The sequence below is a fragment of the Mobula hypostoma genome, chromosome 18, assembly GCF_963921235.1.
Source record: "Mobula hypostoma chromosome 18, sMobHyp1.1, whole genome shotgun sequence".
In the NCBI taxonomy this organism is placed as follows: Eukaryota; Metazoa; Chordata; class Chondrichthyes; order Myliobatiformes; family Myliobatidae; genus Mobula; species Mobula hypostoma.
The window spans coordinates 9,706,792-9,734,635 of NC_086114.1; the positions used below are offsets into that span (position 1 = coordinate 9,706,792).

The window sequence follows — 27,844 nt, forward strand, 5'->3', positions numbered from 1 at the left end:
GTTTGATTTGCTGTATTTCTAACAAGTAAACAAAAAGTAGAGTCATTGGTGGTGATCATGAAATTAATGAATAACCATAAAAACTCATTTAGTATGCTCACAAGCTTGAGGATGGAAATCTGTCATGCTTCCCTATTCTGATAAAATGCAACTCCAGACATGCCAATGTAATTGACTCTTACTTGTTCCCTCAGTTCAGTGAGAGACACTAACTGCGGCATCCACATCCCCTGAAGGCATTAACATATGTAACTGGAACTCTTCATTAGAACGAAGAGGGAGGCAGATACAGTTGAACTGTTCACAATTGGGGGGTAGCATGGTAACATAGTAGTTAGCACAAAACTTTGCAATACAGGCAATCCACATTCAATTCCCACACTGCCTGTAAGAAGTTCCTACGTTTTGCCTGTGGTTGCATGGATTTCCTCTGGGTGTTCCAGTTTCCTCCTACAGTCCAAAGACTTATGGTAGGTTAATTAGTCATCGTAAATTGTCCTATGATTAGGCTCAAAATAAATTGGGGATTGTGGGGTGGCGTGGCTCGAGGGGTAGAAGGGCCTATTCCATGCTGCAAGTCAATAAATTAAAAAATAAAACTATAGTTTTGATCAAGTAATTTGGAACTAAATACTGCGAGGTTTATATTGAATCACTGAATCTGTAAAAGAAGGTATTAGTCTTCATGACAACCACGTCTGAAGGAAGAGGCTGGGAGAATATGTTTTCAACCCAAGCTATTATTATGATAAAATTATGGGGAATAGCTTTTTATTGGCACCAACAGTACTCTGAGCTCTAAGACGAGGAAATCTGCAGATGCTGGAAATTCAAGCAACACACACAAAATGCTGGTGGAACGCAGCAGGCCAGGCAGCATCCATAGGAAGAAGCACAGTCGACAAAGGGTCTCGGCCCGAAACGTCGACCGTGCTTCTTCCTATGGATGCTGCCTGGCCTGCTGCGTTCCACCAGCATTGTGTATGTTGTCTGAGCTGTAAGGTTGTGTTTTTGTTTTATGGAAGGTGAATATGCTGTAATGAGCATGCCACAGAATGTTTAAGAGCATAAAGTGAAAATTAAATACATGTGAATCAGTCTTTTCAAACTCAATGCCAGATAACTCTGCAGTTTGTAGATTGGAATGATTTTTAAAAGAAACTTATATTTTTGTATTTAAATTTCAGTACTTTGATGCTGGCAAACATTAATAGCAAGAGATTTGTATCATTTTTTTATATAGTAACTTAAAGTTTCTAATGAGTTTACCACTTTAACATTGTAATAAATAGATGTTCATTTACAGTGGTTGTTTTGTTCTACATAGAACATAAGAAATAGGAGCAGGAGTAGGCTGCAAGTAGCTGTGGTTGAAGGAAATGTGCAGATTCATTGAAATCATTTTGGGGAAAAATACAGAAAAATACATAAGGGGTCTACATAAGTTTCATAAGGAAATGTACATGTATGTTATAAGTTGTTTTACTGAGAAGGGAAGAGTTAGCATTACATGGTTTTACAGTGCCTTTTGTTTTCTAACACTTTTTTCATCTTTGAAACTGACAAATTGTATGCAAAGTATTCAGGGATTATTGTGTGATGGGATCAACCTTATTGTGGTTTCCTTGATTTTTTAAGGATTTAACAAAAGGCTTCTATTCTAACATTAAGAAGTTTTGGAACAAAATGATTGTTTATATTAATATCTTGTTTCCACAACTGCAAATAATAATATTGTGTATATATGGATATATGAGTAACTTATGAAATAAAAAAAGGGTAGATTTCTTTTGCATTTAAGTAGATCTGGTATTTGTGCAGTGCCATATCATGTCTCACACTGTAAGTAAATAAATCTTTGCGTGCAGAAACTGTTGCTCTGGCAACTGTGGGATTCATTTTGTGCCAACAAGTTCCCAGAAGCAGCAATAAGATTAATCAGCAATTAACGTATTTGTTGTTTGAGGAGGGTCGTTCACTTGGATTGTGTGCTGATGTCTTGATGCGGGGGTATTGAACATCAAGCTATGTTAGCAGAGACTTTAAGCAAACTGACTTTTGCTCAGTAGTCTGTGTTGCCAAGAGGCTAAAACACCAATTTAAAAATATAATGCATATTAATTTAAAATACATGAATAGTTTGTTTCTTTTCCCTTTATTTTCAAAGGTGTGTTATGCCCAGATTACAAATAAATAATTATTTAACAAAAGTACTAAACATAGTATGTTCCCCAGAAGGTGAAATTTAGATATCATAATTTTGTTTGGTCTAAGTACATTACTCAGCTTATCAATATCCAAGATTAAAAGTTTCTGTTGATAATTGGTTAATAATCTTGAAGAACAGCAATTGTGCATCTATTTATTCTATTTTTCCTTACCACATAGAAATAGGCCATTCGGCCCATGGAATTTATGCCAGCTTAGAGAATATGGACCACAGAAAAGTACAGCACAGTACAGGCTCTTCAGCTTACGGCGTTGTACCAGTTCCTTAACCTACAATAATATCAATTTTAACCTCTGCCTCCCACATAGCCCTCTATTTTTCTTTCATCCATGTGCCTGTCTAGTGTGTCTCTTAAATACCCCTAATGTATCTGCCTCTACCACCAACCCTGGCAGAGCGTTCCACATAACCACCACTTTCCATTTAAAAAAAATACTGCCTCTGATGTTCCCACCTATACTTTCCTCCAATCACCTTAAAGTTATGGTCCCTTGTATTGGTTGTTTCCACCCTGGGAAAATGTCTCTGGTTGTCCACTCTATCTGTGTCTCTTGTTATCTTATACATCTTTATCAAGTCACCTCTCATCCTCCTTTGCTCTAAAGAGAAAAGTCCTAGCTCGCTCAACCTATCTTCATAAGGCATGGTCTCTGCTCCTGGCAGTATCCTGGTAAATCTCCTTTGCACCCTCTGTAAAGCTTCCTCATCCTATAATGAGGGGACAAAACTGAAGACAGTACTTTGAGTGTATCTAACCAGGGTTTTACAGAGCTGGAGCACTACCTCGTGGCTGTTGACTCAATCCCCTGACTAATGAAGGCCAACACACCATACACCTTCTTAACCACCCAATCAAATTGCACTGCAACTTTGAGGGATTTAGAGCCATAGACCCCCCAACATCCCTCCTTTCCTTCACACTGCTAGGAATGCTGCCATTAACCCTGTATTGTACCTTCAGGTTTTGCCGGATCTACACTATTTGCACTAAAGAAGGTGCCAATCAGTATTAGGGAAGTTGAAGTTGTGCTCAAACCCTGTTATTTTTGCATCTTTCTGCTGATTGATGTGTTCCTCAGTATCTCTCTTGCTGTGGTTGGAGGGCGGGGGTGGGGGGTGGTGGTGGTTTATAGAACACTTCCAAAAGAGTGATTGCTCCCTTTCTGCTTTTGACTTCTACCCACACTGACTCAGTAGACGATCCCTCCATGATGTCCTGCCTTTCTGTAGTTGTGATTAGTAATGCCACTCCCCCACCTCTTAAACGCACTCTTCCTGTCCCTTTTGAAATATCAAAAGTCTGGAATATCCAGCAGCCATTCCTGCCCTTGTGACAGTCATTTCTCTGTTATGCAATAATGTCATAGTTCCATGAAGTGATCCATGCTGTTAAGTTCATCAGCCTTGTTCCTGATAATAGACACATTTCATCCAACCCACCCTATCCACTGGCTATCCTCGCTCAGTCTCTCTGTATGTACCTTTACACCAACTGCTCCATCCTCTAATCTATCACCTTGGTTCCCACCTTCCTGCCAAACTAGTTTCAATTCACCTCAGCAGCTCTAGCATGGAGTCATCGCACTTTCCCACTGATTTGCCTTGTAACCTATTCTCTCCATATTTGTATTTTGTTTCCACTGGGGGCAGTTTAGAGTGACTAATTAACCTATCCACCCTGTACATCTTTGTCATGCGAGAGGAAACTAATGAACCCATGCATGTGGGAGGTGGGGGGGGAGGCACTATACAAACTCCACATAGACAACACTAGATTGAGCCGGGCTTGCTGGAGTTGTAATACAATAGCTTTTCCAGCTGCAGTGTTTTGTGCTGCAAACTTGTTTAACAACCAGCACACCAGAGCATAATTTCTGATCTTAATGTAATGGAAAGTATGTAAAACTGCCATTATCAATTACCTGTGCTTGTAAATCCACAACACAGTGGACTAGATACTGGAGTATTTCAAATGGTTCAATCTAATATCAGAGAATGTATACAGTATACAACCTGAAATTCTTATACTTCACATACATCCATGAAACATTTGGTAAAAGAAGTTCTATTTTTAACCTGGAGCCAGGAATCAAATAGTTCAAAGCCTAGGGCTTTTCAATACTGTCCAGATTGTCATATTGTCTGCGATTATGCAGTTCAGCTTCAATGCCAGCTATTGTAAAAATAGTCAAAGTTCGTAGGGCCTTTAGATCATTGGAGGAGGGGAGTGAAAGGAGTTGGGGAATTGGTAATGGAGCACCAGAAACTGGGGGGCTTAACTTTGTGGACATAGAGGATCATTCCATTGGATCATAGACAAAAGAAAATTGAATTACTTAACTGGGCCTTTGGTCTTGATCTTGATTGAAAAGGCCTCAGCATCATTCCTAAGGCATCTTTAAGGGAGATTTTTTTTCTGTGCGATTTCTAGTGGGCAGCTTTCTCAATGGGTCGGATGAACATGTTAAAACTAAAATATGGAACTGTGCAGGATGTTGACAGCTAAGTGAGCAGCAGTAGTGCACTCCCTCAAAGCTTTGAGGACCCATGTTCAACCCTGACCTTGAGAACTGGATGCATGGAGTTGGTTACTGCATGAGTTTCCACTAGCATCTCTGGTTTCTTCTCTCATCTCAAGGACATGCTGCTAAGCCCGTTGTAAATTACCCCTTAGTGTAGGTAATTAACAAAAGATTCAGAAGAAGTTAATGGGCATGTGAGAAAGAACAAGTTGAAAGGCTATTGGAAAATGTGACTTACAACAGTCTCTGCCAGGAGCAAGCATGGACTTGCTGAGTTAAATGGAGACTTCCTGTACTGTAATAAGTAAATAAATCCTGAAGCTGATTTTAGTCACATGTCGAATTCCCACTAGGCTTAGCTTAAAATATGACTGATAATATTTCACAAATATTTTATTTGTGCAGCACGGATATTACTTGCCAAAGGGTCTGTGTTCTAAATCACTTGCTTTTATTTCAATTAATTTAATTTCTAGCAATCATCTGTTACTTTACTTCCCTGACCAGGTACAGGCACCTCTGGGAAGGCAGCTTCTCCTCCACCAACACACATGGACACCAGGCAGATGAGTGAGAAGTTAGAAGCCATTGTGTACCAACTTCGGCAAGTCACTCGTGAGCGGGATGAGTTACGCAAACAATTAGCACTTTCTTCCCCTGGCTCTACGTTTGACGATTGCAGGTATAAGTCATACTCTGACACTACAGTGGTCTTATAAAACTGCTCTTTAAAGCTTTGAACGAGTCACCTGTAAGATTGTCATTTTCAAAGTTTTATTCAATGCACTCTGACCTCTTCTGTTCCCGATTCTCTAACTTTCTCCAAGTTTATCACTGACTCAACAATAGTAAATTCTACTTACATGGTGGCTGTTATGTCGTAATGTGCTTAAATTTTCTGAGAACTTTGTGTTTCTTCTGAGAGCACTGTGGCGTGTGGCCAAGTGGTTAAGACATCAGTCTAGTGATCTGAATGTCGCGAGTTCGAGCCTCAACTGTTGTGTCCTTGAGCAAGGCACTTAACCACACATTGCTCTGCGATGACACTGGTGCCAAGCTGTATCGGCCCTAGTGTCCTTCCCTTGGACAACATCGATGGCGTAGAGAGGGGAGACTTGCAGCTTGGGCAACTGCCAGTCTTCCATAAACCTTGCCTAGGCCTGCACCCTGGAAACCTTCCAAGGTGCAAATCCATGGTCTCATGAGACTAACAGATGCCTATTTGTGTTTCTTCACTTCAGAATTACGTTTATTATCACTGACTTGTGTTGTGAAATTTGTTTTGCATCAGCAGTGCAGTGCAATAAAAAAAATATTATTATAAATTACAATAAGAAATGCGAATATAAAAAAATAAGTAGTGCAGAAGCAATATATGAGATAGTGTTTATGGGTACACGGTCTGTTTAAAAATCTGATGATGGAGAAGAAGCTGTTCCTAAAACACTGAGGGTGTGTTTACAGGCTTCTGTACTTCCACCCTGTTGGTAGTAATGAAAAGCAGTCATGTCCTGGACAGTGAGGGTCCTTTGAATGGGCCCATGATGGACAAGAGAAAATATGCAGATGTTGGAAATCCACAGTCCTGCTGAAGGGTTTCAGCCTGAAACGTCAACTGTACCTTGTTCTGTAGATGTGCCTGGCCTGCTTGGTTCCTCCAGCGTTTTATGTGTATTGCCCATGATGGAACTGGCTGAGTTTGCAATCCTCTGTAGCTTTTTCTGATCCTGTGTGGTGGTCCCTCCTATCAGATGGTGATGCAACCAGTCAGAATGCTCTCTGCGCTACATCTGTAGAAATTTGCTGGTCTTTGGCGACATGCCAAATCCCTTAAACCTCCTAATGGTGAGCCTGCTTCTTCTAGACTCTTGTCCATGATGAACCTCTTTGTCTTGTGCCTGGTGACTATATAAAGGCCCAAGCTCTGAACTGCTCTAAGGTACAGAGATGAAGTGGGGATGTAGCTTGCCTTGTGCAGAAATCATCATTGATGAGTATCTGAAGCTGCCCTCAGATAATGTGCTATGCAAAATTCCTGTCAGAATTCCAATTACCTTTGAAAGAGATATCAGCAGTATTTTACACCAATTGATAGCCAATATTAAAATAAATCAACACATGAAGTGCACTTACTTATAAGAAAAGTATTTTGCACTAAGATTCAAGGCTTAAACAGCCGCTATGGCTGTGCCATAGAACTAATTATTGATATGTTTCAGTACAATTTTTGTAAAATTTAAATTACTTCTGCTACCAGATCATAGTAAATCAAACTATCAAGTGGAATACTTGTGAGTTTGGTTCAGACTTTTGTATTTGTTAATTAAATTGTGAAGAGCTATTTTTAATTTTGCTTATGGATATTGTAAAACTTAGCATTAACTCACATTGGAAAGTAATCAGCATGAGCATGTTGAAAAGTACATGATTTAAAATGCAGCACTAAACTGCAGTTTTTTTTTACTGTTTACCTAATGTCATCTTAAAATTCTTGTAAAATCTGAACTGAGACCATGTGTGTTAGGATCCATTTTATTTAACTGGTACTGTTTTCAACAGCAGTATTTCGGCTTAATAAATGACCTGAGTGTTGACAAAATTGAAATGTGTACTAATGGGCCATTTTAACTGTAACTTAGAATTCATTTAAAAAAGCTCAGCATAACAACCCAGCCAGTTCCCTCTTTGGTATTTTTAGTGATGCTAAAATAACCTGACAGAACAAAGAAAAACTATTACGCCAAATGTGGAAATTAGAACATAATTTTAACATGTGTGCTAATAATGAAGCACATTTTCATACCCAAGGTTTTAAAAAATGACAATGTTAATACAGAAGGTGCTGCATTTAGAGGTTCATTTAAAGCTTTCAAGATGGATTAATTCTTCTTAGGTTTGTTCAACAGTATTGAACAGAGCCAGGGAAATGGATTTGAGGTATAATAATGTCATACTGAAATAGATTTCACTAAATTTTGAGGCAGTTGAGGACAGGATGCTCTGTTCATGTTTCTGATGTCTTCAGTCTCATGTTGGGGATTAATTTTGCTCGTGTTTTTTCCTTGCCTCTCCAGACCCAGCCCTAAGCCAAGCCATGACTATGAGAGACTGAAAATGCAGTGCATGAAAGCCATGTCAGATCTGCAGTCTCTGCAGAACCAGCATACAAAAGCACTGAAGAAATGCGAGGAGGCAGTCAAAGAAGCAGATTTTTATCAGTAAGTAGAGTTGTAGTCACAAAACATAGTAGCTGCCACTTCAGCTCACTGAATCACTGCCAATCACCATTTATACAAAAGCTGTACTAATTCCTGCATTCAGATCAGCTCACAGCAAATTCTACCAGTCTCCTCCACACTTGGGGCAATCTGCAGTGCGTCAATTAACCTCCTATTTTCTATGTCAAAATGTAAAACAAATTGTTCTACATTGCTAAGACTTTACAATCAGCAGCAAAGTGACAGCATTTGCCCCTGACCTCAAAGGAACCTGCCCATGAAGATCTGGTGACCTGTGATTTCCAGTATAATTTGCGGTTGTGCTTTAGATTCCTGGTGTACAGCAATGCCCATCTTAACTGAACAGCCAGTCCAGAATAAAGAAATTTCATAGCAGTGGCATCAGCACTGGACTTCGAGACGAGTGTCCCAGTTTGAATCTGTTTGGCTCCTTGCACTCTTTCCGTCCGTGCTGGATTGAACAGCGAGCTAACAAATTGGCCTCATGAGAAACATAGAAAATGCTAAAGAAACTCAAAAGGTTGCCGCCCAATGCGCCACAAGGTGTGGAGACGAATAACGACCTATCAGGATGGAAAAAGTACATTTTTCGCTGATGCAAACATTTTACTTAGCAAAAAAATACAGAAGCACAAAGATAATTATGGTAGAAGCTGGAATATCATACATTTCCAAGCAAAAGTAATTACTCTGAATACATTGCATTTAGAAATAGTTGTTTTTTTAAAAAAATTACTTGTTGAGATGCAGTGTGGAATAGGCCCTTCCAGCCTTTCAAAGTCCGCCACCCAGCTATCCCCGGATTTAATCCCCACCTAATCATGGGACAGTTTACAATGACCAATTAACCTACCAACCAGTATGTCTTTGGCCTCTGCGAGGAAACCGGAGCACCCAGAGGAAACCTCACGGTCACAGGTAGATCATACAAATTCCTTACAGCGGGTGGCGGGAATTGAACCTGCATCACTGGTACTGTAAAGCATGTGCTAACCACTACAGTACCATGCTGAAAGGAATTACATAAAATCAGATTTTTTTACCCAGAGGGTTAGAATAGTAATTATCCCTTTGTATGCTTTTAGTAACTTACTAATGTCTGATCCAATAAGGTTCATTTTACACCAAAAACAATTTGAGAATGCTTTAAAATTTCATCAGTTTTCTGATTTCTGCAATTATGCTGGAGGGAACTGCAAATATGCAGCTTGTCATTGAGAGGAATTTGGTATGTCCAGGTTAAACTATGTATGAGGGGATTCCTCAAATTTACTGTCAATTTCATGATGTAAATAAACACAACAGCCACTGGTAATTGTGAAATTCTATCCGATATATTTTGTGCATGTACATCAATAATTGGTGTTCATTGATCTGCTTCAGTTCTGCAGATGCATAATGTAGGAACATGAACGTTATGACCTTCATGTTCCTGGTCTGCAAGTCCTTTTGCAATCAGACAATTTTTCATATTAGAAAATTCTTGGAAGTGATTGCTTTCAAGACAAAATATACTCTGCATACCTTTGAGATTTAACACTCTTGTAAGCTTATATTTGGAGAGAAGTTGAAGTCAATGCACCATCTTTAAGGCCTAATCTATATTGGAAGAACCATTGTACAGATATTGCTAACAAACATTCAGAGCAATGCAACTCAGTAAATTTAATGAGAAATCTTGGACTGCAGGCTTCTGGTTGGAATAAAATTAAAACTACTAGAGATATTCAGCAGATCAGACAGCAACTGTAGAGAAAGCAACAGAATATGTTTCTGGGTGATGAGTTCCTCAAAACTGGAAAACTGAGAAGAAAAAACATTGGCTGAAGTTGCAAAGAAGGACAGGGGTGGTGGGAACAAAGGAAATACCTGTGCTGTGATGGAGACCAAGCAAATACAGGTGACACGCATGCTATTAGGGTGTGCCATAGAAAGGGCCGCAAGTTCCTTTTTTCATTCGTTGGTGAGCTGAATGGAGGAACTGTAACTAAAGGTAGATGAGTAAGGTCAGAGGAGAGAAGGGAGAACATAAAAACGAAGCTGGAATGCTGAAACAGCTGTTAGAAATGTAGCTCAATCGTGATAAAGGGTGCACTGGCATGACCTTGCCTAGTTCGGTGTTAGGAAGAAATTGACTTCATTGACAACAAACCTAGTGGAGTATCTGCTTCTAGACTTCAGTTTCCTCTTTAGTGGCTTCTGTGACAGCATGCACATTGACCTGGTGTCTCTCATTCAATGAAACTTGCTATTGTAGTTTAAAAATAAGGAGCAATCTGAAACTCATTTTTGTATAATAACACATGCAAGTGAGAAACTTGAGGTAATAATGGTGAAGATTGCTGGAAATGCTTAGTGGATAGGCAGTATCTGCAGAAAGAGAATGTTTTAAGTTGAAGACCCTTTGTCCAACGAGCTTTGGCCTGCAATGTTAAAAGGCCCCATTCTGGCCTTTTACCTCTTCTCACCTGTCACTTTTCTGTGTGACCCCTCCTCCTTCTCTTTCTCCTACGGTCCACTCCTGTCCTCTCAGATTCCTCCTTTTTCAGCCCTTTACTTTTCTCACCCTCGTGGCTTCCTCCTCACCTTCCAGCTAGCCTCCTTCCTCTCTCCCACATTTTTATTCTGCCATCTTCCTCCTTCCCTTCCAGTCCTGAAGAAGGGTATTGGCCTGAAATGCCAACTGTTTATTCATTTCCATAGATGCTGCCTGACCTGCTGAATTCCCGAGCTTTTTGTGTGTTGCTCTAGATTTCCAGCATCTGCAGACTTTCTTGTTAACTCTATTTTTCTTCTCACAAATAAAGCCTAATCTGTTGAGTATTTTCAGAATTTTACATCAGATTTCCAGCATCTGTACTTTTTGATTTTTATTAGCAGAACACATGGCAGATGAGTGAAATGGTGGTATTGGAATAGGATCTGAAACTGAAAGGAAGGAGCAGGTGTTGTAATATCAGTATTATTATCAAAATCATTTTAATATCAATGTAGTTCCAGCTATGTGAGAAAACAGTATTTGTTGCATCCAGTGTAATCACACAAAATATAAAAGCATTTTGTATTTATGCAATTAAAAATCAATTGTACAATCTACTTACAGGCTGTTTAGTATATTTATTAAACACATTTTAAGTAATCAGAAATTGAATAGTTAAATGCAAAATATTAGACTTATGTACTAAGCAAATGAATAGATTTTGAAATGATTCATGAATTGTTAGGTAATGTCTTTTAGTGAAAAATCTCTGTGGAATATCAAAAATATTTCAGTGTATCAATGAAGGGTTTATTGAGCACAGTGTATGAAATAATTCTTGAAAAAGCTCAATACACTAACGCATAAGGAGCAATGAAATATAGCATAAAGGCTCTTTGGAAAGCAGGTACCAATGGAAAGTCTCTGTTTATGGTACATTAAGGCATATAAAACGATCAAAGGAGGAGACTGGACCCTTCTGTTTAGATTCCAGTATTACCCAATTTGTTTTGTGATGGCAATCTGATGTGTTGGATTTTGGCTTGTGTTAAACCCTGAACAATTTTTGCATTCATCTTTGGAAGGTAATAGAAACACCCACACTAAAATGAGTGGGCGTATTTAAAAAAAGGTGGCAACTTATTTTGTGTTGTTGTGTAAGAAATCAATCCAAGATTGCTAGGTGATGGGCAAGTGAAAGAAATCCATTGAAAGAGTCACATTTGCATTATTTGAATTTGTTTTTAGGATATCAATGTAGACAAAGCATTCTTTATTCCCCATCCCTCATTACTCAGAACATATTAAGAGTCTACTAAGCAGTATGAAATATAGGCACCAGACTAGGACGATCTCTTTTAACAGCAATGCAGTGACTTTCATGCCAATGTTTGGTAGTACCAGCCAACAAATTTCTAGATTTATCATATTTATTTTCACAATCTGTCGTGATGTTTGAGCTTTTGATTTCTGGGTAGTTAACTGTTAGGTATAATACAGTACTTAAAATTTTGTTAGACTTTTTGCTTCTCCTTTATATTTTTCCTGTGACTTATCTTTGTGTTATTCCATATCATCACTACCTGCTTTTAATTCTCATCTTTAGTCTACGTGCATATTTTGTTTCCACATTGACAATTTGCCCTTTCCTTTGCAGGTGTGACTGAGTGACTAGTAAATGGAAGCTTGTAGCTATAAAAGGTCTTTATTCATTGCAAGCAGGCTTTCTGGAGAATTTAATTCTCCTATCCCAACAGTATAATGATGTTTCATATTTTTTAAACACAAAGACAAGTGCAGCATCCATTATCAAGGACCCCCACTATTCATGTCCTGCTCTCTTCTCATTGCTACCATAGGTCCCACACCACCAGGTTCAGAAACAGTATTTGCCCTACTCAGGCTCCTGAACCGACATGGATAACTTCACTCAAGTCAACTGGAAACTGATTTCACAACCTCACTTTTACTTTCAAAGACTCTGCAGCTCATGTTCTCAGTATTATTTATTTTTATTTGCACTATTTCTCTTCTTTTGCACATTGGTTGTTTATCAGTCTTTGTTTATGTATTTTTAATAAATTTTATTGTATTTCTTTATTTTCCTGTAAGTAAACTTATCTCGAGGTAGTATATGTAATATATCTATACTTTGATAATAAGTTTTACTTTGAATTTGACTTTGAGCCTTGCCTTTAGCATTCACCGTCGCTATGGATGGGGATATTCTTGGACATCTCCTCTTGTTAGCTATTCATTTGTCCATTTAGATATGGTAGAACTACAGAGCTTCGATCTGATCTGTAGGTTGACGAGGCAGAATTCTGGTAGGATGTTGATCATTTTGGTAAACAAATTTAGCTGGATGGTAATGCTGCCCACTTAGAGTAAAATTACAATGATTATGCATCTGTATGAGACCTGCTTTTGTTTGGTTCTGCATATATAGCTCATCAAAATCTATTTGAGACCTTTGTAACATGTCCCAGTTTCCCATTATTTGCTATAATTATTGTGCTTTTGTAACTTTACACGTTAATTTGCAACTACATATTCTTAGTGCCAAAACATTAAATCACCTTGCTCATAAAGAATAGAGTTTATTTTTGAGTCTTGAACCATTTCAGCAGTAGGTGAGCTGCACAATTGTGCTACAAAAATAATTGTTAATCAATCTGACATACAACAGCCAATGGCAAGGTTGGATAAGTGTAGCACTCTATATATATTGAATTCAAATTGCTCTTTGATTGGATGAATCTGGTTTCATTTTGCACTGCTGGTTGCAGAATAAAAAGAAATCTATATTTCTTTCAGGCTGCTTTCCTTTCAGTAATCTATGAACTGGCGTCCTGTAATCAATTTTTCAACTCCCTGTAGTTATCTTTTCCATTGCAAGTTCTTATTCAGTGAAGTATAATAATGAACCATGTCATTTCCTTAACCCTTTGACAGCATAGGTACAGTTATCACATGGTAGTTAGGCCATTGTGACTGTATGGGATTTTTGAAAGGGCTAACCAATTAATTTACTTCCTCTTTGTCTACCATGCAGCATTCCAAATTTTTCCTTGTTAATTGCATATTGATAATAAATTATAATCATATCGAGTTCAACTGTGCTAAGGGATTTCACTGAGTATAACAGAATTTGACTATATAAATGTTTTGGAATCAATGGTTCAGAACTTGTGTAGGATTGAGAAAATGTCAACAATATAATGTACTTCATTTTTCAGTTTTCTTCAACTTTTTTGCTCTTCATTCAGATTAATTATCACTAACATATTGTATGTTGTGAAATTTGTTATTTTGCAGCTGCAGTATAGTCCAATTCATAAGAATGACTATAAGTTACATTAAGAAATGTATAAAAATATGAGTGTAAAAAGAGAGTAAATAGTGAGGTAGTTTTTATAGTTCATGAAATCTGATGGTGATGGGGAAGAGGCTGTTCCTAAAATGTTGAGTGCACATCTTCAGGTTTATATACTTCCTCCCGGATGGTAGCATTGAGAAGAGGGCATGTCCTGGATGGTGAGGGTCCTTAATGATGGATGCTGCCTTCTAGCCTTTCACAGATGTCATCGATATTGGGTGGAGGGGGGATGTCTAGAGCCCAAGATGGAGCTGGCTGAGCTTACAACCCTCTGCAGCTTCTTACGATTCCATGCGTTGCAGACTCCATATCAGATGGTGATGCAACCAGTCACAATCCTTTACATGGTACATTTGTAGAGATTTGCTAGTCTTTGGTGATATACCAAATCTCAAATTCTGAATGAAGTATAGGCACTGGTGTACTTTCTTTGTGTTTGCATCAATATATTGGGCATGGATAGATTATCTGAGATGTTGACACCTGGGAACCTGAAGCTGCTCACTCTCTTCACTGATGACCCATTGATGAGGACTGGTGTGTGTTCTGCTGACTTCCCCTTCCTGAAGCCCACTGTCAATTCCTTAGCCTTCCTGGTGTTGAGTGCAAAGTGTTTGTTGTGGCACAGCTCCCCCAGGCAATCTGTCTCTATAATGGAGTATGATTCAATTGCTCCCTTGTCCAGATAACTGTTGTTTATGAATGTAACAGATGTGGATAATGCTGATTCCACATTGTTTAATGTCATTTCCAGTATACAAGTGTAAAGGAGAATGAGATAGTTGTTACTCCTGATCCAATGCAGCACTAACACACAGTAATAAAAAAAACGATAAATGTAATTACATAATATAGTTAATAATCAATATATATAGATTGATTATATGTACATAAAGTGACACTAGGCACAGGAGTGTGTGTGAGGTAACTGACAGGAAATGATAAAGTAGTGGTGGTGGAGGGTGTGGTATGGTACGATAGTGGCTGGAGGTGTTGATCAGCTTTACTTCTTGTCACAGTGACTGTTTTTGAGTCTAGTGGTCCTGGCGTGGATGCTAAGTTGTCTTCTCTCTGATGGGAGTGGGACAAACAGTCTGTGAGCAGGGTGGGTGGGATCCTTTATAATATTGCTAGCCTTTTTGCTATCTTCCTGTATATTCATATGTCCTTGATCTGAAATACATGTCCAGTTCCATGAGGGGCTGCTGAACAGAGAGCAGGACTAGGGTTCATCATCTTACTTTAGTTTAGCTAACAGACTTGGATAATGAGTTGTATTTCTCTGTACTGACTTGAATCCTTTGCTTTGCTGTACTATGTTCTGGAGCAGTTGGTAATCTTTGGTAACTTACTTAACTGGCTGTTATTTATACTAGAGCATTAACGATGAGTGTGAAGAGGTTGTTAAATTCCAGGGGTTCATCATCAAGTCTTATTCTGCAGATGCTGGAAATCCAGAGTAACACATACGAAATGCTGCTGGAACTCAGTAGGCCCTGATGAAGTGCCTCAGCCTGAAACATTGACTATTTATTCCTTTCCATAGATGCTTCCCGACCTGATGAGTTCCTCCAGCATTTTGTACGTGTTAATCTATCTATGGAAAGTCTTCAGGAATGAAAACCAGTGAGTTGTGATATCTGCCGAAGAGTTGAAGTTTAATTAGGGCAGCAGTTTCCATATTGAGACAACACAGAGATCGTGATTTTAATCACTGAAGCAACCTGTTTCCCCATTTTTACTTAAAAGGCTGCAATTTGCTTTCAGCTTACACAGAGCCCGAGACATTCTGGATTAGTGTCAAGACACTCTTGTATGTAAGGTTTGCTGTCAAGAGAACATCTACACAAAGTTGCTTCGTGAACAGGGCAAACAGCAATGCATTTTTTTAAACCCCAGCGTGTTTGACTATTAAATGCTCTCTAAAATGGTTTGAGCAATTTTTTTTAAAGATATGTTTATTATTGGTAAGACCAAAATCTATTGTGTATCATTTGTTATCCTTGAGAACTGTTACCTTAAATTCTTCTGGTGAAGACACATTCATGGTGGTGTTGGGTAGAGTGTTCCAGGATTTGGATCCATTTATAATGAAAGAATAAATATATTTTCTACTTACAATCATGTTCAACTAAGAGGGGACTGACAACTGGTGTGTTATCAAGTGCCTTTTGCATTTAAATTTTGATGGTAACTTGAAGTTAAAGAATCCTTAATGATTGATGATCATGAGAATCTTGAACAGGAATTGTGCATTAGCTAAGTGTGTAAAAACTTTGGGTATTAAAAGTAAAATGAAGTTAGAAGAAGAGATTTAGATTGAGAGCATAATTGGGGAGAAAAAAACAAGTGTGGGGCTAATTCTAATGCCTTCTGTGGTTCCATTCAAAAGGAATGCTCCAATCCAATATTCAGTGCCAAAGAAACTGGCATTAAGACTCGTCAATTCACAAGATCACAAGATCACAAGACAAAGGAGCAGAAGTAGGCCATTCGGCCCATCGAGTCTGCTCCGCAGCTCCCCCATGAGCTAAACTATTCACCCATCTGTTCCAATTTCCGGCTTTTTCCCCATATCCCTTGATACCCTGACTAATTAGATACCTGTCAATCTCCTCCTTAAACACCCTCAATGATCGGGCCTCCACAGCCATATGTGGCAACGAATCCCACAAATCCACGACCCTCTGGCTAAAAAAATTTCTCCTCATCTCTGTTTTAACTGGGTACCCTCTAATTCTAAGACGATGGCCTCTCTTCCTGGACTCACCCACCAAGGGAAACAACCTTTCCACATCTACTCTGTCCAACCCTTTCAACATTCGAAACGTTTCTATGAGATCTCCTCTCATTCTTCTATACTCTAATGAATACAATCCAAGAGCTTACAGACGCTCCTCATATGTTAGCCCCTGCATTCCAGGAATCATCCTCGTAAATCTTCTCTGAACTCTCTCCAACATCAGTATATCCTTTCTAAGATAGGGGGCCCAAAACTGCACACAGTATTCCAAATGAGGTCTCATTAATGCCCCATAGAGCCTCATCAACACCTCCTTACTCTTATTCACTATTCCTCTTGAAATGAATGCCAACATAGCATTTCCTTACCACCAGTCCAACTTGGTGGTTAACCTTTAGGGTATCCTGCACGAGGACCCCCAAGTCCCTTTGCACTTCTGATTTTTGAATTTTCTCCCCATCTAAATAATAATCTGCCGGATTATTTCTTCTTCCGAAATGTACAACCATACATTTGTCAACGTTGTATCTCATCTGCCATTTCTCTGCCCACTCTCCTAAACTGACTAAGTCTCTCTGCAACCTTTCCGTTTCTTCAACATTTCCTGCTCCTCTACCTATCTTGGTGTCATCCGCAAACTTGGCCACAAAACCATTTAATCCATAATCCAAATCATCGATATACATCGTAAAAAGAAGCGGCCCCAACACTGACCCCTGCAGAACACCACTAGTAACTGGCAACCAATCAGAATAGGATCCCTTTATTCCCACCCTTTGCTTTCTGCCTATCAGCCAATGCTCCACCCATTTCAATATCTTTCCTATAATTTCATGGGCTCTCATATTATTAAGCAGCCTCATATGCGGCACCTTATCGAAGGCCTTTTGAAAATCCAAATACACAACATCCACAGCCTCTCCCTTGTCAATCTTATTCGAGATTACCTCAAAAAATTCCAATAAGTTGGTAAGGCAGGATCTTCCCTTCATGAAACCATGCTGGCTTCCGCCTATCTTGTCCTGCACCTTGAGGTATTTCTTAACCTCGTCCTTGAGGATTGACTCCAATATCTTTCCAACCATCGATGTCAGACTAATAGGTCTGTAATTTTCTTTTTGCTGCCTCCTTCCTTTCTTAAATAGCGGAACTACATTTGCGACCTTCCAGTCCTCCGGAACCATGCCAGAGTCTATTGATTCCTGAAAGATCATTTCCAATGCTTCCACAATCTCCAAAGCCACCTCCTTCAGAACCCTTGGGTGCACCTCATCCAGGCCGGGAGACTTATCTATTCTTAGTCCACTTAGCTTCCCAAGCACTTTCTCTCTAGTTATCTTGACTGTACCTAATTCTATTCCCTGATACCTCTGGCTATCAGGTATATTGCTCATGTCTTCCACTGTGAAGACTGATGCAAAATACTCATTCAGTTCCTCCGCCATCTCTTTGTTATCCATTATAATTACTCCAGCATCATTTTCAATCGGTCCCATATCTACCCTTATCACTCTTTTACTATTCATATATTTAAAAAAACACTTAGTATCCTTTTTTATGTTAATCGCCAACTTCCTTTCATAATTCATCTTTTCTTTCCAAATGACTTTCTTAGTTTCTTTCTGTAAGTTTTTAAAGGTCTTCCAGTCCTCATTTTTCCCACTAATTTTTGCTTCCTTGTACGCAGTTTCTTTTGCTTTTATTTTTGCCTTAACCTCTCTCGTTAGCCACATTTGTGCCATTTTTCCATTCATGATTTTCTTTTTTCTTGGAATATATTTTTCCTGCATTTTCCTTATTTCTTGTAGGAATTTCATCCAATTCTGCTCTGCCGTCCCTCCATTTAGTTTACTTTTCCAATTGACTTGGACCAGTTCCTCTCTCATACCACTGTAATTTCCCCTGTTCCACTGAAATATCGATACACCTGATACCAGCTTCTCCTTTTCAAATTTGAAACTGAACTCAATCATATTATGATCACTACTTCCAAGAGATTCCTTTACCTCCAGCTCCCCAATCGCCTCAGGTTCGTTACACAGCACCCAATCCAAAACAGCCGGTCCCCTGGTGGGTTTCTGGACAAGTTGCTCCAAAAAGCCATCCTGTAGGCATTCTACAAACTCCCTCTCCTGAGATCCATTACCTTCCCGACTTTCCCAATCCACTTTCATATTAAAATCCCCCATAATTATCTTGACATTGTCCTTCTGACACGCTTTTTCTATTTCCAGCTGCAACTTGTAGTCCACATCCCAACTGCTGTTTGGAGACCTGTATATAACTGCTATTAGTGTCATTTTAGCCTTGCCATTTCTTAATTCTACCCATAAGGATTCTACCTCTTCTGATCCTATGTCCCTTCTTTCTATTGATTTGATATCGTTACTTACCATCAGGGCCACGCCACCCCCTTTACCTACCTTCCTAACTTTCCTGTACACTGTGTATCCTGGGATATTCAGCTCCCAATCACATCCATCATTTAGCCATGACTTGGTGATGGCCACAATGTCATATCTTTTAACCTGCAGCCGTGCAGCAAGGTCATCCACTTTATTTCTAATGCTGCGTGCATTTAAGTACAGTACATTTAGATCGGTACCTGTTGCCACTTGTGCTATATATCTATTTTGCAGCAAATTATCCTGTATATTCACCGGCCTGTCCTTCTTACCATCTTTGCTGCACAGTATTTTTGACTTATTTCTATTTTCCTCTTCCTCGATCCTAACACCTTGGTTTCCTTCCCCTTGCCAACTTAGCTTAAACCCTCCCTAACAGCTATATTAAACAATCCCGCTAGGATATTACTACCTTTTGAGTTCAGGTGTAATCCATCTTTTTTGTACAAGTCATACCTTCCCCAAAATAGATCCCAATGATTCAAGAATTTGAAACCCTGCCCCCTGCACCAGTTACTTCACTAAAAGGGTGCGTAAACTGGAATAACTTGTCTTGGTGGGAAGTTGCCGTTCAGCCTGTTTTTTGCTGCTTCAAGTGTGGGATTTCATTCTGGGTTAGCAGAATTTAATCACCTGACATTGGATTAGATTAGATTAGATTCAACTTTATTGTCATTGTGCTGAGTACAGATAACAAAGCCATTGAAATGCAGTTAGCATCTAACCAGAAATGCAAAGGATAGTATTATTTACAAAATAACTGCAAATAAAAAGTAAGTGCTGCAGCACACAAATATAAAAGTACTGAGACAGTACAATATGAGTGCAATACTGCTTAGCGCTGTGATGTCATAGTCATAGTCATACTTTATTAATCCCAGGGTTAATTGGTTTTTGTTATAGTTGCTCCATAAATAATAAATAGTAATAGAACCATAAATAGTTAAATAGTAATATCTAAATTATGCCAGTAAATTATGAAATAAGTCCAGGACCAGCCTATTGGCTTAGGATGTCTGACCCTCCAAGGGAGGAGTTGTGAAGTTTGATGGCCACAGGCAGGAATGACTTCCTATGACGCTCAGTGCTGCATCTCAGTGGAATGAGTCTCTGGCTGAATGTACTCCTGTGCCCACCCAGTACATTATGTAGTGGATGGGAGACATTGACCAAGATGGCATGCAACTTCGACAGCATCCTCTTTTCAGACACCACCATCAGAGAGTCCAGTTCCATCCCCACAACATCACTGGCCTTACGAATGAGTTTGTTGATTCTGTTGGTGTCTGCCACCCTCAGCCTGTTGCCCCAGCACACAACAGCAAACATGATAGCACTGGCCACCACAGACTGGTAGAACATCCTCAGCATCGTCCGGCAGATGTTAAAGGACCTCAGTCTCCTCAGGAAATAGAGACGGCTCTGACCCTTCTTATAGACAGCCTCGGTGTTCTTTGACCAGTCCAGTTTATTGTCAATTCGTATCCCCAGGTATTTGTAATCCTCCACCATGTCCACACTGACCCCCTGGATGGAAACAGGGGTCACCGGTACCTTAGCTCTCCTCAGGTCTACCACCAGCTCCTTAGTCTTTTTCACATTAAGCTGCAGATAATTCTGCTCACACCATGTGACAAATTTTCCTACCGTAGTCCTGTACTCAGCCTCATCTCCCTTGCTGATGCATCCAACTATGGCAGAGTCATCCGAAAACTTCTGAAGATGACAAGACTCTGTGCAGTAGTTGAAGTCCGAGGTGTAAATGGTGAAGAGAAAGGGAGACAAGACAGTCCCCTGTGAAGCCCCAGTGCTGCTGATCACTCTGTCGGACACACAGTGTTGCAAGCACACGTACTGTGGTCTGCCAGTCAGGTAATCAAGAATCCATGATACCAGGGAAGCATCCACCTGCATCGCTGTCAGCTTCTCCCCCAGCAGAGCAGTGCGGATGGTGTTGAACGCACTGGAGAAGTCAAAAAACATGACCCTCACAGTGCTTGCTGGCTTCTCCAGGTGGGCGTAGACACGGTTCAGCAGGAAGACGATGGCATCCTCAACTCCTAGTTGGGGCTGGTAGGCGAACTGGAGGGGATCTAAGTGTGGTCTGATAATAGGCTGGAGCAGCTCCAGAACAAGTCTCTCCAGGGTCTTCATGATGTGGGAGGTTCAGCAGGGTCACAGCCTCAGGGAAGAATCTCTTCCTGTCCCTGCTGGTGTGGGAGCAGAGGCTCCTGTAGCGCCTACTGGATGGGAGGAGAGTAAAAAGTCCATGGTTAGAGTGAGATGCATCCTTGATAATGCTTTTCACCCTGCCCAGGCAGCGTTTATGGTAGATGTTCTCAATGGTGGGCAATTGGGTGCCGATAATCCGCTGGGCAGTTTTCACCGCACGCTGGAGTGCTCTGCAATCCGATACGGGACAATTGCCATACCACACTGAGATGCAGTTGGTGAGTATGCTCTCAATGGTACAGCGGTAAAAGTCCGTCAGTATCCTGGGACAGAGGTGAGCTTTCTTGATGCTTCGCAGGAAATAAAGGCACTGTTGCGCCTTTTTGATCAGGATGGAAGAATTCAGAGACCAGGTGAGATCCTTGGAAATATGGACACCAAGGAATTTGAAGCTTGATACACGCTCTACTACAGCTCCGTTGTTGTAGATGGGGACGTGAGTGTGGCTCCTAGCATGCCTGAAGTCCACAATGATCTCCTTGGTCTTCTGGGTGTTAAGGGCCAGCTTGTTGTCAGCACACCACAAGGCAAGTCCGTTGTTGTTTCAAAGTTTATTTGAGACTCATGTCAGCAACTTTTGGGTGTAAATATGTATGCGTAGTTCTGGATTCTTGTTCTCAGTAAACACTCAAGAAGATTGCTTAGCCTCCTTAACTTGTGGTAAATTAAAATGGTTTATTATTGTCAAATGTGCCAAAGTACAATGGAAGATTTTGTTTAGCATACAGATAATTTCAACACGTAAGTACATTGATGCAGTATAAGGGAAAAGAAATAGCAGAATGCAGAACATAATGTTGCAGTTATAAAGAAAGTGCAGTGCAGGCAGACAGTGAGGTCCATGGCCAATACCAGATAAATTGTGAGGTCAAAAGACCACCTTGTCATGCAAGGCACTGTTCAATAGCCTTTTACAATGGATTCGAAGCTGTCCTTAAGCCTGGTTATACGTGCTTTCAGACTTATGTATCTTCTGACAGATGCAAGATAGGAGATGGGAGAATTCCCTGACTGGGTGAGATCCTTGCTTATGTTGGCTGTTTTTCCAAGGCAGTGAATCCATGGAGGGGAGGCTTATTTCTGTGTACACAGCTGTCTGCTATTTATTCTGGTCTTCAGCAAAGCAGTTGCCATACCAAACTGTGATGCATCCATATAGGATGCATTCTGTGATGCATTGATAAAAATTGGTGGTGGTCAGCGGAGGTGTGCTGAATTTCTGTAGCCTCCTGAGAAAGCTGATGTGCTTTGTTAGCCATGTCGTCTATGTAGTTGGACCAGGACTGGCTATCTCACACCCAGGCATTCAAGCTCTCAACCCTCTGAAGTTCAGCATTAATGTAAACAGGAGCATATGTGTTACCTCCTTCCTGAAGTTATTAAACAGCTCTTTTGTTTTGCTGACATTCAGGGGAAAGTTGTTGTGATAGCACTGTGCCACTTAGCTCTTATCTCCTTCTCATACTCGGTTCAACACAATTTAAGATTCAGCCCACGACAATCTTGTGAATAGAGTTAGAGCAGAATCTCTCCATGCACTCATGAGTGTCTAATGAGTAAAGTAATGAGTGCCTTGGGGGGGTGGCAGCCTTGTGGGCCACCAGTATTGAGGATTGTCACAGAAAACTGTGGGTCAGTTGTTTAAGAAAAATAACGAGATGGCTTGAGTGGCAAAAGTAGATTGAGGTGCTTTCATTTACCTCAAAACAAGACAAAAAACTGGGAAAAAAACTATATGCATTCTATATGCATAACTATATATATAGCCACCCTCAGACTAAACATAAAAGAAAACTAATTCCAAAGTCTTGGTAACTTGAAGCTTATAACTGCTAAGCCCCTCCCCCTAGACCAACCAAAAGCTAATTAACTCAGTTATCCAATTAAAGATGGTATCCTCCACCATCAGCACACCTGTGCAAGTTGCTGCTGCCGCGATATGAGACAGCTCCATGCAGCAGCTCTGTTTCAGAGCCAGTCACTATTACTGCTGAGGATGAGTGTGTTACTGAGTGCGCCATGTGCCGTCCGTAGTCAGTGACAGGCCTTCGTCACAAGGATAATTATGGTGAGGCTGTTGCAACCTATCTTTCCTGAATGCAGTCTGTTGGTCACAAAGTCAAGGATCCATTTATGAGCTTGTTTAGGGGTCTGTAGTGGATTTCATTCAGCATCAGATGATAATTGTCCAGTCCATGCATCAAACAAAAACATGGTACTACACTTCAAAAGGTATTAAGAGTAAAACATGTAATTTAGGATTAGATTTGCACAGTACACGAATTGGGTGCAACACAAGTGCTGGAGGCACTCAGTGGGTCAGGTAGCATCAATGAAGGGAAATGAACAGTCAATGTTTCTGGTGAAGACCCTTCTGTTTTGTATGTTTTTGAAACCTAGCTGATGCAGATTTTATATTTCAGCTTTAGCTTTGTTGGACATGTAAAATATATAAACAATAATTCGCAACTCAAGGAATTTGTGTTTTCTATTAGATAAAATTAGCAAAGACTTGAGACTGCAGATGCTTGAATCTGAAATAAAAAGCAAGTTGTTGAATGAACTCAACAGGTCAGGAAGCATCTGTGGAGCCAAAGAGATAGTGGATATTTTGGGTTGAGACTCTCTATCAGAACTTGCTTAGTTGTTCATGGATGTGTTTAATGTATGAATAGGAATGAACAGTTGTATTAAAGAACTTGAGTGCAGTTTCAGAACTGCTTCAGCTTGTAGTTTACTTTTGACTGCAACTTAACGTATTTCTTACATGTGCAAGCAGTCAGAAACACTCTGATTCTGCTTATACTGCAGTTATTAAAACTTAGAAATCAGATTTAATATCACTGACGTATGTTGTGAAATTTGTTTTTGCAGCAGCAGTACAATATATAAAATATACTATAAATTACAAAAAGAAATATATATTTTAAAAATTAAATAAGTGGTGAAAAAGAGAGCAAAATTAGTGAAGTAGTGTTCATGGGTTCATTGTCTATTCAGAAATCTGATGGTAGAGGAGAAGAACCTGTTCCTAAAATGTTGAGCATGTCTTCAAGATCCTGTACTTCCTGATGGTTATAATGAGAAGAGGATATGTCCCGGATAGTGGCAGTCCTTATTTATGTTTTTTTTTTCTCTCTTTCTCCCTCTGTCCCTCTCATTATAACTCCTTACCTGCTGTCCACCCTCCTGGCTCACCTCTTTCCCCCCCCCCTTCTCTTTCTCCCCAGGTTTCCTGTCCCATGATCCTCTCTCTTCTCCAGCTCTTAGATCCACCCCTCCCCTCCTGTCTTCTCCTGTCATTTCGCATCTCCCCCTCCCCCTGCCACTTTCAAATCTCTTACTATCTCTACTTTCAGTTAACCCTGACAAAGGGTCCCGACCTGAAGAGATGACTGTACCTCTTCCTATAGATGCTGCCTGGCCTGCTGCGTTCACCAGCATTTTTTGTGTGTGTTGCTTATTTATGGTTGCTGTCTTTAGGATTGTCTTGCACTTATGAGTCCTGCAGACAACAGCATTGCAGATAAATAAATCATATAATTTTTTCTGACATCTACATATCTAAATCTAGACATACAAATCTACCTAGATGCAGTTGCAATCTGGCAAATAAAGGTTTAGAGGTTTGAGCTACTTCTGCAAAGTTGCTGAGTTGAAAATGAGAGAACATGAATTAACATGAACAAGGAATACAAGGAATAGTTCAGAATACAGTTCTTTATTCCATGTAAGATTAATTCATGGAATCAGACTACAGGCACAGGTTTTAAAATATTAGGTGGATAAATAATTTTTAAAAAAGGAAAGAGCAAAAAAAGGTAATAATTGAATAGCACTTGCTGAGAGCAAGTGCACGTTTAATAGATCTGTGAACAGATTGTATTTCAAATTACTTAAAAATCATATATATATATATATACACACACACAAACACACACACACACACACACACACACACACACACATTTATTTATTTATCTATCCATTGCCCCTTATGGGTGCTGTGTATGTGTTACTTTTCCCCCAATCTCAGGTCCTCTACCGGTGGCCTGGGAGCTTCAGAATTTAGTGCAGCATCCTTGCTGGTCCTAGTAGTGCACTCTTCTGGACCAAAATCTCAGATGTTGTTTCCAGGATCTGTTGGAACCACTCTCCCAGTCCAGGAGTCGCAGCTCCAAGTGCTTCTATCACTACCGGGATTACTCTGGTGTTAACCTTCCACATCCTTTCTATTTGCTCTTTCAAGCCCTGGTATTTCTCCACCTTCTCGTGTTCTTTCTTCCTGATGTGGCAATCCTGAATGACAGTAACAGCTATTACTATTGCTTTCTTCTATTCCTTGTCCATTATTACTATGTCTGGTTGGATGGTCAGTACCCGCTTATAAGTCTGTATTTTGAAGTCTCACAGTACGTTAGCTCTGTCATTCTCCACCATCTTCCACAACCCAATCCATACTTAGTGCAGACGTTCCTGTACACAATTTCTGCAACTTGGTTGTGCCTTTCAGTGTATGCTGTCCCTGCCTGCATCTTGCATGCTGCTACTATGTGCTGGATGGTTTCCAGCAGATTCCTTGCACAGTCTGTATCTTGGGTCTTGTCCACTGTGATGGACCCCTGCTTCTACTGCTCTGATTTCTGGCACTGGTACGTTCTGTGCAGTGGCTTGTCCTGCCATGGCCTCTGGTCTTCTGGCTCTGCTTCACCCACATCCATTTCCATATCCCCTGCTTGCTGTCTGAGGTATTCTCCTAGTTGTCCTTAGGGAGCCATCTCCTTGACATCCTCATGGATGTTTTGCATTTCCTCCAGGACTGTGGCCTTGACATTTCCAAGTCCCCATTCTCCTTTATTCTGGCAGGTGTATAGTTGCTCATTGTTGGACTTTGGATGGAATCCTCCATGTAGTGTTAGTAGTTTCTGGGTCTTGATGTCAGCGGCTTCCAGGTCGTTCCTTGGCCAGCACACTATTGTGGCTGGGATCTGATGACTGGTAGGGTGAATATATTGATGGCTCTGATCTTGTTCTTCCCATTCAGCTGGTTTTTTAAGACCTGTCTCACTCTTTGGAGGTACTTGGATGTTGCAGCTTTCCTTGGGTCCTCATCATGGCTTCTATGCACCTGCAGGATCCCCAGGTATTTGTAGCTGTCCAGTATGTCTGTTATGCGGCCTTCAGGTATCTCACTTTCTGCAGTTTTGATGAGTTTGCCTCTTTTCACTACTATCCAGCTGGACTTTTCTAGTCCAAGTGATGTCCTGATGTCTCCTCCTTACACTCTTGTCAGGTGGATTAGTGCAGGAGTCCCCAACCTTTTTTGCACTGCGGACCGGTTTAATATTGACAATATTCTTGCGGACCGGCCAACCCGGGGGCGGGGGTCGGCGGCGCTGGGTAGGGTTGCCAATGGACAAGAGTAGCAGTCAAATACGTTGTGTTTACCCAGGGAAAAACTACAATGACCATGAAGCCTTGCGCGGGCACCAGTGCGCATGCGTGACCTGCCCCTGCGTTTACCTGCTGATTTTTTTTCTGCAAATACCTTTTGGCGATTCTGTTCAGTGGTGGGGGGTGGGGGTGTTAATCACAACCAGAATATAGGTGATAAGTGGCTAATACACTCAATTTCGTTTGTAAAAGGGTTTATCTAACGAATTTAATATTAAACACACTGCATATTTTCCTTGTATGAATATAGTGATAAGTCAAATATCGGGAGGACAGGGGAGCTTGAAGTAAGTGTTGAATGAACTTCCAATAGAAGTGGCAGAAGCAGGTTCGATATTATCATTTAAAGAAAAATTGAATAGATATATGGACAGGAAAAGAATGGAGGGTTATGGGCTGAGTGCAGGTCGGTGGGACTAGGTGAGAGTAAGAGTTCGGCATGGACTAGAAAGGCCAAGATGGCCTGTTTCCGTGCTGTAATTGTTATATGGTTATATAAGTAAGTCAATAGCATCATAACATTTTACGTAACGTTTGGATATTAAACACACAGCACATATGTTCCCCGTATGAACATATAAGATCATTGCAACACACTAATATCGCTGAATCAGTGGGAGCCCTGGGCTTGGTTTCCTGCAGCCAAACAGTCCTATCGAAGGGTGATGGGAGACAGCGATACTTGAAGGGGATTCCTTATGTCCAATCTATTCCGCAATTTAGTTTTCGTTGCATTCATTGCAGAAAACCCCACTTCGCAGAAAAATGTTGGAAATGGAAGCAACGTTTTCAGTGCCTTCGTGGCTCTCTCAGGATAATTAGCCTTGACTTTGATCCGGAATACCAGCAGAGATGTTATGTCAAACATTCTTTTCAGCCCAGGGTGTCATTTGCAAACTCGAGGAGTTGATCTCCTTCCCGCGCTGATATGGATGACGCGCGGGTAATGACCTCGCATGCGTTCAAGATCAACGGCGGCTGTGACAGGGAATGAGGAAAGGTGCAGCTGACTCATATCGCCAAATCATATCGTTTCTTCGCGGCCTGGTAGCACATGCTTTGCGGCCTGGTCGTTGGGGACCGCTAGATTAGTGAGTCTCTTTCATTTTTGGTATACAGCTTGATGTCATCCATGTACAGGAGGTGGCTGATGGTCACTGC

General features: G+C 40.4%; 1 protein-coding gene across 7 annotated transcripts in view; it reads left to right on the top strand.

Moving 5' to 3' along the window:
- The window catches only part of dlg5a (discs, large homolog 5a (Drosophila)), a 235,166-nt gene that overhangs the window by 82,457 nt on the left and 124,865 nt on the right, over positions 1 to 27,844 (top strand). For all 7 annotated transcript variants that reach the window (XM_063070421.1, XM_063070424.1, XM_063070425.1 and 4 more), the window contains exons 4-5: positions 5,260 to 5,434; positions 7,827 to 7,970. In XM_063070421.1, the coding sequence (XP_062926491.1) occupies positions 5,260 to 5,434; positions 7,827 to 7,970 (319 nt within the window). The remainder of the gene's footprint in view (positions 1 to 5,259; positions 5,435 to 7,826; positions 7,971 to 27,844) is intronic.